This window comes from Phalacrocorax aristotelis, chromosome Z (genome assembly GCF_949628215.1).
Source record: "Phalacrocorax aristotelis chromosome Z, bGulAri2.1, whole genome shotgun sequence".
Classification (NCBI taxonomy): Eukaryota; Metazoa; Chordata; class Aves; order Suliformes; family Phalacrocoracidae; genus Phalacrocorax; species Phalacrocorax aristotelis.
Genome location: NC_134311.1, coordinates 29,121,572 through 29,133,873, shown reverse-complemented (window position 1 = coordinate 29,133,873; position 12,302 = coordinate 29,121,572). Strand labels below are relative to the sequence as shown.

General features: G+C 40.6%; 1 protein-coding gene across 3 annotated transcripts in view; it reads right to left on the bottom strand.

Moving 5' to 3' along the window:
- Window positions 1-12,302, bottom strand: part of SLC44A1 (solute carrier family 44 member 1) — a 68,558-nt gene that overhangs the window by 39,891 nt on the left and 16,365 nt on the right. For all 3 annotated transcript variants that reach the window (XM_075079754.1, XM_075079752.1, XM_075079751.1), the window contains exons 2-3: window positions 9,270-9,359; window positions 6,355-6,497 (exon numbers count right to left, since the gene is read on the bottom strand). In XM_075079754.1, coding sequence (XP_074935855.1) covers window positions 6,355-6,497; window positions 9,270-9,359 — 233 coding nt within the window. The remainder of the gene's footprint in view (window positions 1-6,354; window positions 6,498-9,269; window positions 9,360-12,302) is intronic.

Below are 12,302 nucleotides of genomic sequence, written 5' to 3'. Positions count from 1 at the left end.
TTGCCAAATTGTGATGGTAAGGAAAAGGAGGCAGACACTCAGGCATAAAACTTGACCAATTAGAGTTAATGAAAACAATAACCAGAGACAAACCCGCTCCATCACAAAAATTAATGTGCTATCAAGAAACTGCAGGCAGGGACTGGTAAGGATGCAAACCTAAAGGTGCAGAATGCTGGAGGGGTCAGGGGGACTGCACTAGCTGCTGACAGAATGTGCATGGGACAACAAAGGGGTGGGGGGCAGATAGAAAGGGGTGTGAAAGGGGACAGTTGCACGTAAACTAATGTTGGTCAGTACATCGGCTGACCGAGCCTGGCATCTGATCAGTGCAATCTGTCCTATCCTTTCACTAAATCCCTTCTTAACTCTGCATAATTCCAGTCTCTATCCCACGTGCACATATGCTGCAAGTGCTGCAAGGACTGCAAGGACTAAGTGCCAGCGACTGGGGGGATTGGCGTGATGGATTTGGTGCCAGCAACTGGAGTCAGACCAGGGGTTTGGGTGCCCCAGGCCTGCGGTGTCAGATACCAAAGCGAGTGGGGTCTCAGTGCCAGCAACTGGGGCAGGGAGGTGTCTTGTTGCCACTCCAGCAGCTGGTGGCCAATGTGTGTCCCAAAAATACTAGCTGCAGAGGTGAATGGCTCAGTGTAGGTGGCTGGAGCAAGACCGTGGGTCACAGTCTGTGTGGTGCTGGCTGTTGGCAGGGGCTGAGTATCTGTACCTTCCCCAAAGTGGGTGTGTGCATGTGTAACTAACTCACCAGCAGATGCCAAGCTGTACCAGCTGGTGAGTAGGAGGCTCTGGGCCCAGGCAGAGGTATCAGGTGGGCAGAGGGACTGTGCTGGTATCTGGGGGGACCTGGGAGTGTGGGGTGCCTGTGGGATAAGCACGTGAGTGTTTGCTAGTGAGCACTGAGCTGGACCAGCTGCTGAGTAGGGGAGACCCACGGGCAGATAAGGGGGCCTGGGATCAGGGCAGGGTGTGGGGTGGGCAGAGGGGCTGTGGTGGTACTTGGGAGATCTGTAAGTGTGTGTGTGCTTGTGTATCTGGAGAGTGTCGTGTGCGCCTGCCCTAGGGACCTTCCATCTCTGCCAGCCCATGAGGAAGGATGTGGCTGCCTGTGCATGTGTTTATTTGAGTCCTGCACTGTGGGTGCTGTTGAAGGCAGTGCCTTGTCAGTGTTAGTCTGTGTAACCAGCTGTGTCAGTGTCGCATGTGCGTCTGTCCATCCACGCCCCTCAGCCCAGGCAGAGACCCTGAGTCCCAGGATTCAGTGGCCAGACACGAGGCTTCTCCAAATGTCCCTTAACATGTATTACTTAAGGAAAGCAAGTCACGAATGTCAGCATTAACAAGCTAGAATCCAGCTCATTTGTAAAGCGATATAAACTCAAGGGCCAAGCTATGATTTTAATGGCCAGAAGACATTAGAATATTTTGTGAAATAATCCCTACAATTTTAACTCAAGTCTGGAAATTCAGAAATACAGTGAACTATAGTGTATATGCAGTTTTGACAGAAGTATGCTGTGTTGCCATACCCTTAAACAGACACATGTAATGCAAACACTGCATTGCACGGTTCAGAGACAGTTCTGACAGCAATAAGGCAGATACAAAGCAAACTCCAAGCTATCAAATCTGTGGCTTCAATCCACGGTCTAGGAAGACAGAAGTAAGTTTTTTAATTTCTAGCAGCTAAAACAAGAATCAAGATGCTATGCACCAGCATTACAGAGGAAAAGGTATTTTGGTTTTTGTTTTTAAAGCTCACTTATTGAAAGTGATTTTACTGCAGAAAATTCCATACTGTGTCACCCACAGAACAGGTTTTGTTTCTCACTAGAAGAATCTACTTATATGCTTTGTGCTGCAAGAATGTATTACCTGGTTTGTTCTGCAGTTCCAATTATTTAGTATCAACAGTAGTCTAATTTGTTGATAAGAAAGTAACTTAGATCAGCAATTCAAAGACTGAAGTAAACAAAGTAATCACATTGTCAGAAATGTTTCAACACTGCAAATGAAAATTTGTTTGCTATAGGAAATTCAGCATATCAGATTTACAACCTAGGATGCATCTTTAACTATCTTTATGAAGCATCAGCCCTTCAGAGAAGAACTTGAGGGTACTGGTGGATGAAAAACTGGACATGAGCTGGCAATGTGCATTCGCAGCCCAGAAAGCCAACCATACCCTGTGCTGCATCAAAAGAAGAGTGCCCAGCAGGTTGAGGGAGGTGATTCTGCCCCTCTACTCCACTCTGGTGAGACCCCACCTGGAGTGCGGTGTCCAGCTCTGGAGCCCTCAGCACAGGAAGGACATGGAGCTGTTCCAGCGGGTGCAGAGGAGGGACACAAAAATGATCCGAGGGCTGGAGCACCTCTCCTGTGAGGACAGGCTGAGAGAGTTGGGGTTGTTCAGCCTGGAGAAGAGAAGGCTGCGGAGAGACTTATTGTGGCCTTTCAGTACTTAAATGGGGCTTGTAAGAAAAATGCCGAGACGCTTTTTACAGGACAAGGGGTAACAGTTTTAAACTAGAAGAGGGCACATTAGGTATAAGAAGAAATTCTTTACTGTGAGGGTGGTGAGACACTCGAACAGGTTGCCCAGAGAAGCTGTGGATGCCCCGTCCCTGGAAGAGTTCGAGGTCAGGTTGGACGGGGTTTTGAGCAACCTGATCTAGGGAAAGAGGTCCCTGCCCACGGCAAGGGGGTTGGACTAGATCATCTTTAAAGGTCCCTTCCAACCTAAACCATTCTATGGTTTTACAATTCTTTGATCTTTACAATCCACTTTTCTGAAAAAGTTTGTTAAAAAGTTTTTAACAACTTGATGAAAAAGTTACTTGAGTAAAAGTAACTGCGTGAAATTTTTAGTATGTCTACTTCCTGTTGCTACAATAAAAATTAGAAATTTTATGCTCATCTTTAAATTTAAGCTGGTTCCTGTAAGTAAAGGAAAATAAGGAAAGAGTTTATTTAACTTTTCAAAAGCTATGGTGTCTGAAAATAAGGTCAAGTTGTCCATCCTGATGTATGTACTGAAGTTCATTTTGAATTACAACTTTTCAAAATGCATCATAACTTTTTTTTTAACAGATCTATAAGATAACCTTCATTTTGCCTTTATTGCTCATAAGTAAAAATACTATTTCAAAATTACCAGAGGTTAAAAAAAGAAAAAAAAATAAAGGCATCAATAATTTTGGCTTCTGACTGGCAGCTTACTAGACAAGTGCCTGTTACCTACTCATGCCCATAAGAAATACAGCAGTCTCCTCTTCCTTTGCAAAACCAGGAAGCCAAAGCATCATAATTTTGTACACTACACCTTGATTCTAGAAGCACTGTGGCAAATCATATGAACAAGCCTCTTACCTTAAGTATTTTGTACACTCTTACATTTGCCAGTGTCATTGATTTTCTGTCAGCCCTCAAGGCATCTCTTTATAGGCAAATGAGTACTTTACAGAACAGCCCTTTGCTGTGATCTACAAGCATCTTATCACAATAATGGAGAAGTGAATTAAGTGATCACACCCACTCTGAACAAATTATGGGTAGGACATACACACTTTCACTCAACCAAATTCTCTGTATGCATGCTGCAAACTCTCCCCGGGTTTTCCCACTACCTAAACCCCGAGCATTTTCCTGAGTCAAAGGCATTTATTAAGGTAGAATGCCACCCTAACTCTTCCCTATAGCGGCACACACACATCTTCTCTTACTTGAGTGAACAGCACAAACTAAACTCTGCCCATGCAGCAAAATATTGCTGATCAAAAAATCAGACTGAACTAGCGTTTCAGGGAGTTATATTGGGCTGCCATGGTCACCATTTATTTGCAAATAAAAGGCTGGGTTTTGTCCCCCTTATAACTGCCAGAACTTGAAAGGCAAGGAGCTTATTTGAAGCAGAAAGGTTTAATGAGAATTCACTGCCAGGGCTAAACTATAATCACATGTCTGACTCTAAAGCTCAGCCTCTTAAAGCTGTACTGTGTTTTCTTTGTGAAAATAAAAAGATGCTCGATTCACTCTTTACTGAGGAGACCAGGCTCTAAAATCCTTCTTCCCAACATTCACCTCACTGGCTTCAGCATATCTGATGCACACGGATCAAATGATATCCCTGTGAGGACTCTGCTTTTCACCCCTACCACCCAGATTTCCATATGCACACAGACTACATCTATTTCTCTTCCTCATTACAGTGCCTATGGGTTGCTGTCATTTACAAGGCAGAAAATGTTATTTTTACAGATGATTTAGCTTTTCTGCCTTGGACTGGGAAATAAAAACAAAATTACCCTGCAAGCAGAATGAAATTAGAATAACTTTATGTTTCCAGAACCACATTTGTAGAGCTTAAAGCCCTTTCTTTCTCCACACAAACTGAAATGTACAGGCAGGAAGAAGAGCTTATTTTTACAGTCTATCTGAAAAGTACTTTTATAGAAGAGCATGAAATACTCCCATGAACTGCACCTCAGACACTGCAGGAACTTCATCTGCTAGATACAGATGCAAAGCAGATAGTTTCCTCTGAAAAATTGCCAAGCAAATTTAAAAAGCTATAGGGTGTGAGATTGGGAAGGATCACTTGCTTATAAAAGAATTGGCCTTTTACAAAGCTGGGTACCCTGGACTGTACCAGGCACTTAACTCTGAACATTTATAGAATAATCTGCCTTGGCAGAATGTTTTCTCTCACTCTCAAACAAAGAGAGATGATGATATCCCATACGAGCGTATCCATTCATTTGCTTAGGTCATGCCTCAAGCCATGATACGTTTACTAGAAAAACATAATCCTTCTGAACCTTAATAAGACTTTGACAAGCAACCATCTCTATTAACTGTGTTAAAAATAGCCTCTATTTTTATCTGCAGTCTTTTGGTCTTGCCTTTACAAGAGGAAATCACTTACCAGTGGTAGATGTTTCTCCTCATGATGGCCTGACTTCTGCCCTGATGTAGCAGACTACTACACTATTAATTGTTATATTTCAATAAGCTGTCTGACTTTCTTTGCCTTCACACAAATTCAGACTGCATTTCCTTCTAAAGGTCTGTTTAAAATTATAATTTTAAAATTTATATTTTCTCTCAAAAGAAAGACAATTCTGTACTGAATACACGTAATTTTAGAAAACACTAAAACATTTCTATAAAACAGTAGGAAAATTATGCTGTGTAAGTTTTAAGCCCTTCAACCCTCCTGGAAACCGTGATTAGATTAAGAAGTTTTTCTTTTGACAGAAGAATTTATAAAGAAAACTATAAAAAGTTTCAGGCTATTTTATTTAACTCAAATTCTTCTGGTAACACACCAATTACCTAGCCACACTAAATCTTAAATCAGATATTTAGAAATCTTTAGTATAGTAACTCAAAATAAACAGACCTTAGGAAAGCATCCTTCAAAATAACTCATGCAAATTATGGGTTTTCTGTTAGTCAAAGTAAAGTGTGAAGTAAAAGGCTATCATACTCAGAAAGTAAAGACTTTTTAGTTCTTTGAAGCAATAAACAGTGAAAGAAATCTTTGCTGACAGCTAAAACCACTGTCCTAAGGTTAGACTAAAGAGTTACGTTTCTGAAATCACCCAAGTCATACAGATGCACTTTGAGTACTGGCAGACAGATCTCAACACACATTCACAGGTTTTCATCCCATCAGTCCAGAATTCTTGTTACTCAGTTCCAGTACTACTACTGCAGTATTATGTTTTTTCTGCACAATAGATAGGAAATAGTTAAGAGGTCAGAACCAGCACATAATACAGGTATGTATTTTAACACGACTCTGCTTCATAAGAGCTATGTGCTGCTTAAAAGTTTTGTGCATTTTCTCCACAATCCACTTATATATATGCTGCTTACAGTTTAAATTTTGAAGTCTCATTTTAATGTGTTGGATACATCCCATCTCCCCCTAAACCAGGTGGCAGAAAATTAGCATACAACATCAAAAGTGAACCGTTTCTACATAGATATCAAAGGCCTGCTCCCAAATCTGAGAATAACTGTCATGGCTAAAACTCGAACAAACAAGATTCTTCAGTAGCATGATACAATCTCCTACATGAAGTGGATGCTAAAAAAGGGAAATTCCTCAGTGTCTTAGGTGTACTCATATTGCACATCTGCCTACATACACCCTCCAAGCACTGCTGCTGCTTGTTACAAAAGACTCTTCTCTAGGTGAGAAGAGTGGAGAAGTGCAAGTAGGAATGAGTAGCATAACCCTTTTCCCATTTTACTGAAAATCACTCTCAAAGGAAGAAAGGTTTTGCCTTTTCTAGTTTATAGAATGAAGCAATTGAATCACATACTCACTTCTTGTGTGTGAGGTCCAGACCACTGTTGACTATTCCCTCTACCTTGACATTTTTCTGTCCACAAATATTTCCATAACTGTCATATCCTGAAAGCAGTCTTGCAGCTGCTCCTGTAGCTATTGAAAAGCCACAGATAAAACCCTGAAGGAGAAAAAAAAACCCACAGTTTAGTAATACTCTGTTTGACAGCTGGGAAAATTCAGTTTAATTCATTTGTTTCTAAGCAAAGGTTCTTTAAAAATTCTTTCAGACTGAAAAAGGAAAGACAAGGACCATCCACAGAGAACTGCTGTACAATTATAAAACTGAATGCAAGCCATAAGAGGATTCAGACATCTAACACTGCACATTAACCAAGCATAGTTAAGAATCTTGTAGGTGTTTTTTTGAGAGTCGTATTGTCAGCAAGTGGTGCATGAAACAGAAGGGAGGCCAAGGGCAGGCAGTGAAGGAGAGCTACAAGCAGAGCTGGAGTTGTCAAGGGTTCGTATGCATCTTAGAGGATTCCAAACAGTCCAGACTTTCTTGCTTTAACATTGTTTTCCTTCAAATTATGGGCTTTCAAAGAGGAGCTAGAATGAAGAGGCCTAGCTGACCTAAGTACCTTTTAAGGAAATCCCCTAAAGCAGGTGACCAGGTCAAGCCTGCTGTTGTCCCAGGTGCTGGGTTCACATACAGGAAAGAAACAGTGATAGAGCAAGAGAATGCAGAATGGCTCAGAGACAGTATTGTGGAAAATGCCCAATGTCAGGCAGGTCTTGCTGTGAACTTTCAGAGATATCTCACTAGCAAAACCAAGACCAAGGCAGTCATCATGTGAACAGCAGACTGGCCCAAAAGCATCATTAGGTGTTTAGCAACACTGAGAGGGAGAAGTGAACGATTGGCTCGCTCCACTACCATCAGTGAACTGTTCTTACAGATGAGGCAAGATAAGATTTGAGAAGGGGAAGCAGAGCAAACAGCTGAGAAACACATGGAGCAACAGATGGCAGCGACAGGACCAGGTGAGAGCATGACAATAGGTAAAGTTGGCATGGAACAGTTTAAATATAGGTGATTTTAAAGATACGAAGATACAGGAGAGTTACTGTCTCTGACAGACAGGCTATCACTATAGAGAAATTCCAGGCAGGAAGATGGTCATTATCTTTCTCTTGCCAATGCACTAATGTACTTATAGACTTAATACTCAATTTCTCTTAATACTCACTTTCAATTTCTTGGATCCCTTACAGTTCTGTAATAAAAATACTAGCATGCATTTTACATACAATAGTACTCAGGTTCTTGGCTGGTTTAAGACTTTTTCCCCTATGCGCGGGATAAAGGAAATCATGCAACTCCTCCTCAATCTAAGCTAATTTACAACAGTGCAGGGATGCCCTCCTGACCCATCACGGTACCTGACCGTCAAGTGAAATCCCCTAGAACAGTAACTAACAGGGTATTTGGCCCAATAGGATAATTGCTTTGTGTACCATATTGCTTTGAAAATCTGGGACGCTCACCCACAGCAGACTAATTTATAATTAGTATAGACTGAGTTGTAGGGTGTGGGTGGTTACTGAGTTTGGGAGCTTCTTTTGTGGCTTTAGTGTTGTTTATGGTGTATTTGGGCAGCATGCTGGTGTTTTTTGTATATTCTGTGTCTCTGGCGGCTGACCTGTTTCCTGAGGTTTGTGGGATGGAGGTTATGGTAGTGGACTTATTTTGGTAGTTGTAGTTGGGGCTGTTGTTGGTGGTTTTGGTGAGGGTTGGAAGTTGGGGGTGGTTACTGTTGATAATGGGGGGATATTTTTAGTTTGGTTAGACTTTGGTGGGGTGGTGATATTTTATTCGTATGGGGTGGGGATGTTTGTGGTGGCCGGGTGAGGCTTGGTTACGTATAGACTGAGTAACATCAACTGGGTGGGGGGGGAGCAACCACAAAAAAGAGCTGCTTGTTTCAGGAAGTACTGTGTTTTTTACAATTTTAAGGTATTCATATTACAGTGACAATATAATTTGTACAACTTAAAACTTTATAAACTTTGCATTTGAAGCACAGCCAATGACAAACCCTTTGAGGAAAGAAGAAGAAAGTTTTCAATGGAATAATTCCGAAGACCAGAGACCAAGGGACAGTAGAAAAGAAAGCTGACAGCACAGAAGTCCCAAGCTCCTAAGGGCTACTGTGTGCAACACAGCAGTACAAGACAGTGACAGACATTCTCTGTTGAGGCAGAACAGCATATGTAGGTCCATGAAACAAAACAAGATGAGAATACATGTTTTTCTAGTTTTCACTAATCTGCAGCTCTTGGACATTCAGTTTTTTACTATAAAGTGCAGTGTTGCGAGGCTGTCTTGAGAAAGGTGACCGTTTCATCAGGCAGGACAAAGCTGGGGTAACTTGGAAAGATCTTATCAGTAATATGGCTGTTAATAGCAGCTGCTTCTACTAAGCATCCAAGAAAGAAAACAAAACCAACCAAACAAACAAAACCCAAACAAAAAGCAAACAGACAACTGTTTAATATTCAGAATCTTTGTTTCTCAGCAAAAAGTTTACCGTGATTCACAGAACCATTTACCAGACTCAAAGCTATTATTTCTGGGACATCCACAGTTCCAAAAGGAGCATGAGTCAAGTGATACTTCACCATGCTGAAAATCACTTACAAATGAAACTGGAGTATCAAGGGAAGAGGAGCTGCAGCAAGAACTGGCGCAAACAGTAAGTTATGGATCCTTAACAAAAGCCTTTGATATGTACATACTACCCATTCCTGTTCTATAGCTGATGGTTCCCATGCCAGTATACCCTGACCTTACCCAGTGACTAAGTTACTGGAGGGTTTTAAAACTTCTTTCTAATGAATGCAAACTCTTCAGCTATGTAACATTCACGGAATCCTGAGTTTTACTCACCATTCCTACGCAGAAGAGAATGAATAAGAGGAGCCATGGTACATCTGTGCAGCTGTGGTCCTCCAGAGGCTTCCACTCTCGCTTGGAGCTCTTGTGTGAGAAGAGAGAGATGAGGTTAACAACAGTTTTTTTAACTGTCTTCTGCTCACAATAGAAAAAGACAGAAAAATTCCAGGGCATTAGCATACAGCAGGAGCCATCTTTAAACTCTGATATAACTAAAGCAGTTTGGTCAAAAAAATTGAAGAGTAAGGCTCATGAAAGAAGCTTCAAAAAAAGTGCCTCCGCTGGATGCTAGATGGACTAAAGACTTATTTATCCAGAAATTTACCCAGAAATTCACAGGTATTTATATATAAAAAAGGTTATTTTCACTTATTTTTTTAATGAACAGAAAAGAGAAGCATGGAATCAACAATATCTGCTATTGCAGTCTTCCACAGCTACCTTTGAGCATCTGCTTTCCAAGAAGGATAAAAGGTTAAACTTTTCAAATGCTCGTAAGTTTTAAAACACTTGGCAGGTTTAACAAGTACAGTGCACATAGAAAAGAGGTAATAAATTGCTGTTAAAGGGACACACCTCTACCTGCCAAGAGGCAGCTGAGCTTAACATTTCAGCAAAGAAATCCCTAGTCAGTATTGCCCAGGTGCCAGAAAGGGAAGACATGTACTTAAAGGCTATAATACTCAATGATGGAGGCTCTACTGCAAAGTATAAAGAGGCAGTTGTAAGCAATTCAAATAGTCTGCTGCTCATGCGGTAAAATCTCTCAAGTGTGTATACATTGCTAAGGTAATTAAAGTCTGTTAAAAACACTCCTTTTGCCATTTAGGCAAAATGTTTCCCACCCACCCCCACCCCACCCCCACCCCCACCCCCCTGAGAAAGAGCGGTTTTTCGAGAAAGAGCGGTTTTTCGAGAAAGAGCGGTTTTTCGAGAAAGAGCGGTTTTTCGAGAAAGAGCGGTTTTTCGAGAAAGAGCGGTTTTTCGAGAAAGAGCGGTTTTTCGAGAAAGAGCGTTTTTTCGAGAAAGAGCGTTTTTTCGAGAAAGAGCGGTTTTTCGAGAAAGAGCGGTTTTTCGAGAAAGAGCGAGCATTGGCTAGTGTACAAAACTAACCACTGTATCAGAATTTATTATAAGAAAAATATTGATTACAGCTACTTTTAAAAAGTTATACACACAAGCTTTTTCAATTAGCTTCCAAATACTAACTGTTCACATATGTCTACTAAGACCCAAAAAATGTACACATTGTTTTCATACTTGAGGAAGAAGAGGGGATTGATATAGGGAGAATACAGAACAGCCCTCTTCAGAAACAGAGCAGAAAGGGTAACCTATTCAAATTTTTAATTCCTTTTTCCTCTCAAGACTCTGAAGCATCTTCAAGACTGTGTTGATGAGGCAGCAAATGTCACTGAATTAAAACAGAATGGTTGGATGAAACATCAACAGTTTTTATCTACAGTGTGTACTTTTGCAGATTTTTATTTAAAAAAAAAGCTATATTGTGTAACTCGTGATATTAGCAAGGTGGTGTTTTTGAATTCATGACCTTGGTTTTTACTAATTCACAAGCACAAAGCAACCCTTTCAAATACTACCACTGGAAAACTACAAACTGGGTACAATATAAATGAAATCCTGCATACACCGTGCTTCAAAAAGCACCGTTTTCTAAGTAGTCTGGCTTTGCATTAGAGAATTCCATGCTACTTTTGCAACCTTATATTAAGGAAGTTGCACCAGCAGATGTTATATTTATATTTTTAATTCAAATTGTGCAAATTCACTCTGAATTCTGAACAAACTTTTTTATTTTACCCAATAATGAGTAGTGAGAGGTGCTAAAAGGTTACATTATGCACTCTATAACACTCATTCAATAAAACTGTCTTCTGATCCTGGTGGTTCACACGTAAAACTAACACACTATTCAAACTTAACATTTACAACAAGGTTGTGACATTTATATTGTTATCATTAGCATAATCATAATTGCACAAAATAAGCAAAGCTTCATGCTTCCTATTCCTAAACCCACTCCAAGAACTCTGGATTCTATAGAGATTTACTTTTATTTACAAACAGCAGAGATAAATTTCAGCTACAACTTTACCTTAAGAGTAAGCTGCCCTTGACAAAAGAGGGAGCAGTAATATGCACCACAGTGTGGTTGGTTTGTTTTGTTGGGGTTTTTTTATCCTCTCTGTACCATCTGCAAACAAAATCTTTTAATAGGATTTTTAAAAGCCACTGGACATCCTCTGGAAGACCTCTGGCAAAGATTTAGGTGGTGCAACTAGTCACAGTTACCATAAGTAATCCATTTTATTTACTAAGTGGACTGCAATTTATATGTCAAAAAAACTTGAAATGCCATGGCACAGCACATAGTTAGGGGGCTACACAGAGGAATTAATTTTGTGTCCATAGCCTTTGCTGCAACACAAAATATAAAAAAAAAAAAGGGGGGGGAGATATTTTAAACAAAAAAATACCCTTGGAGGCAACTCAAAAGGCACTAGATACTTACCAACCTTCAGTTTAACCACTTAGCTTACTAACATGGTACGAAATTATACATCTTTAGAAGAATGCCCTTCTCCATTAGCCTGTCCAATCTTCCTTCTCCCCAGACCTTGCTACAGCCCAAGCTATCTGCCATTATCTATCTGCTATTTTCTTCTCAGTTGCTCCTTGTATTCTGGATTCCCACTGAATCTTCTTCCATAGCTTCACAGCCCTTCATCGTCACCATCAATGTTGGTGTCTATGTCTCTCTAGTGACTGCTCCCTGTCCACTCTACACCCTTACATGTTTACTCAGATTGTGATATCATGCTTCAGCAACACAAATTGATAATCCATGGTCAACATAAGGTCTAGCAAATGTTGTTTGTTCTGCAGTCTGGAAACTATGCTTTTTCTCTGTTGTAACTGAAATGCCATAAAATTTTAGCAGACATGCTTTGCCTGCAATGCTAAATCAGCACTTCTACTGATTTCAGCCTTTCCTCCAGATAGATA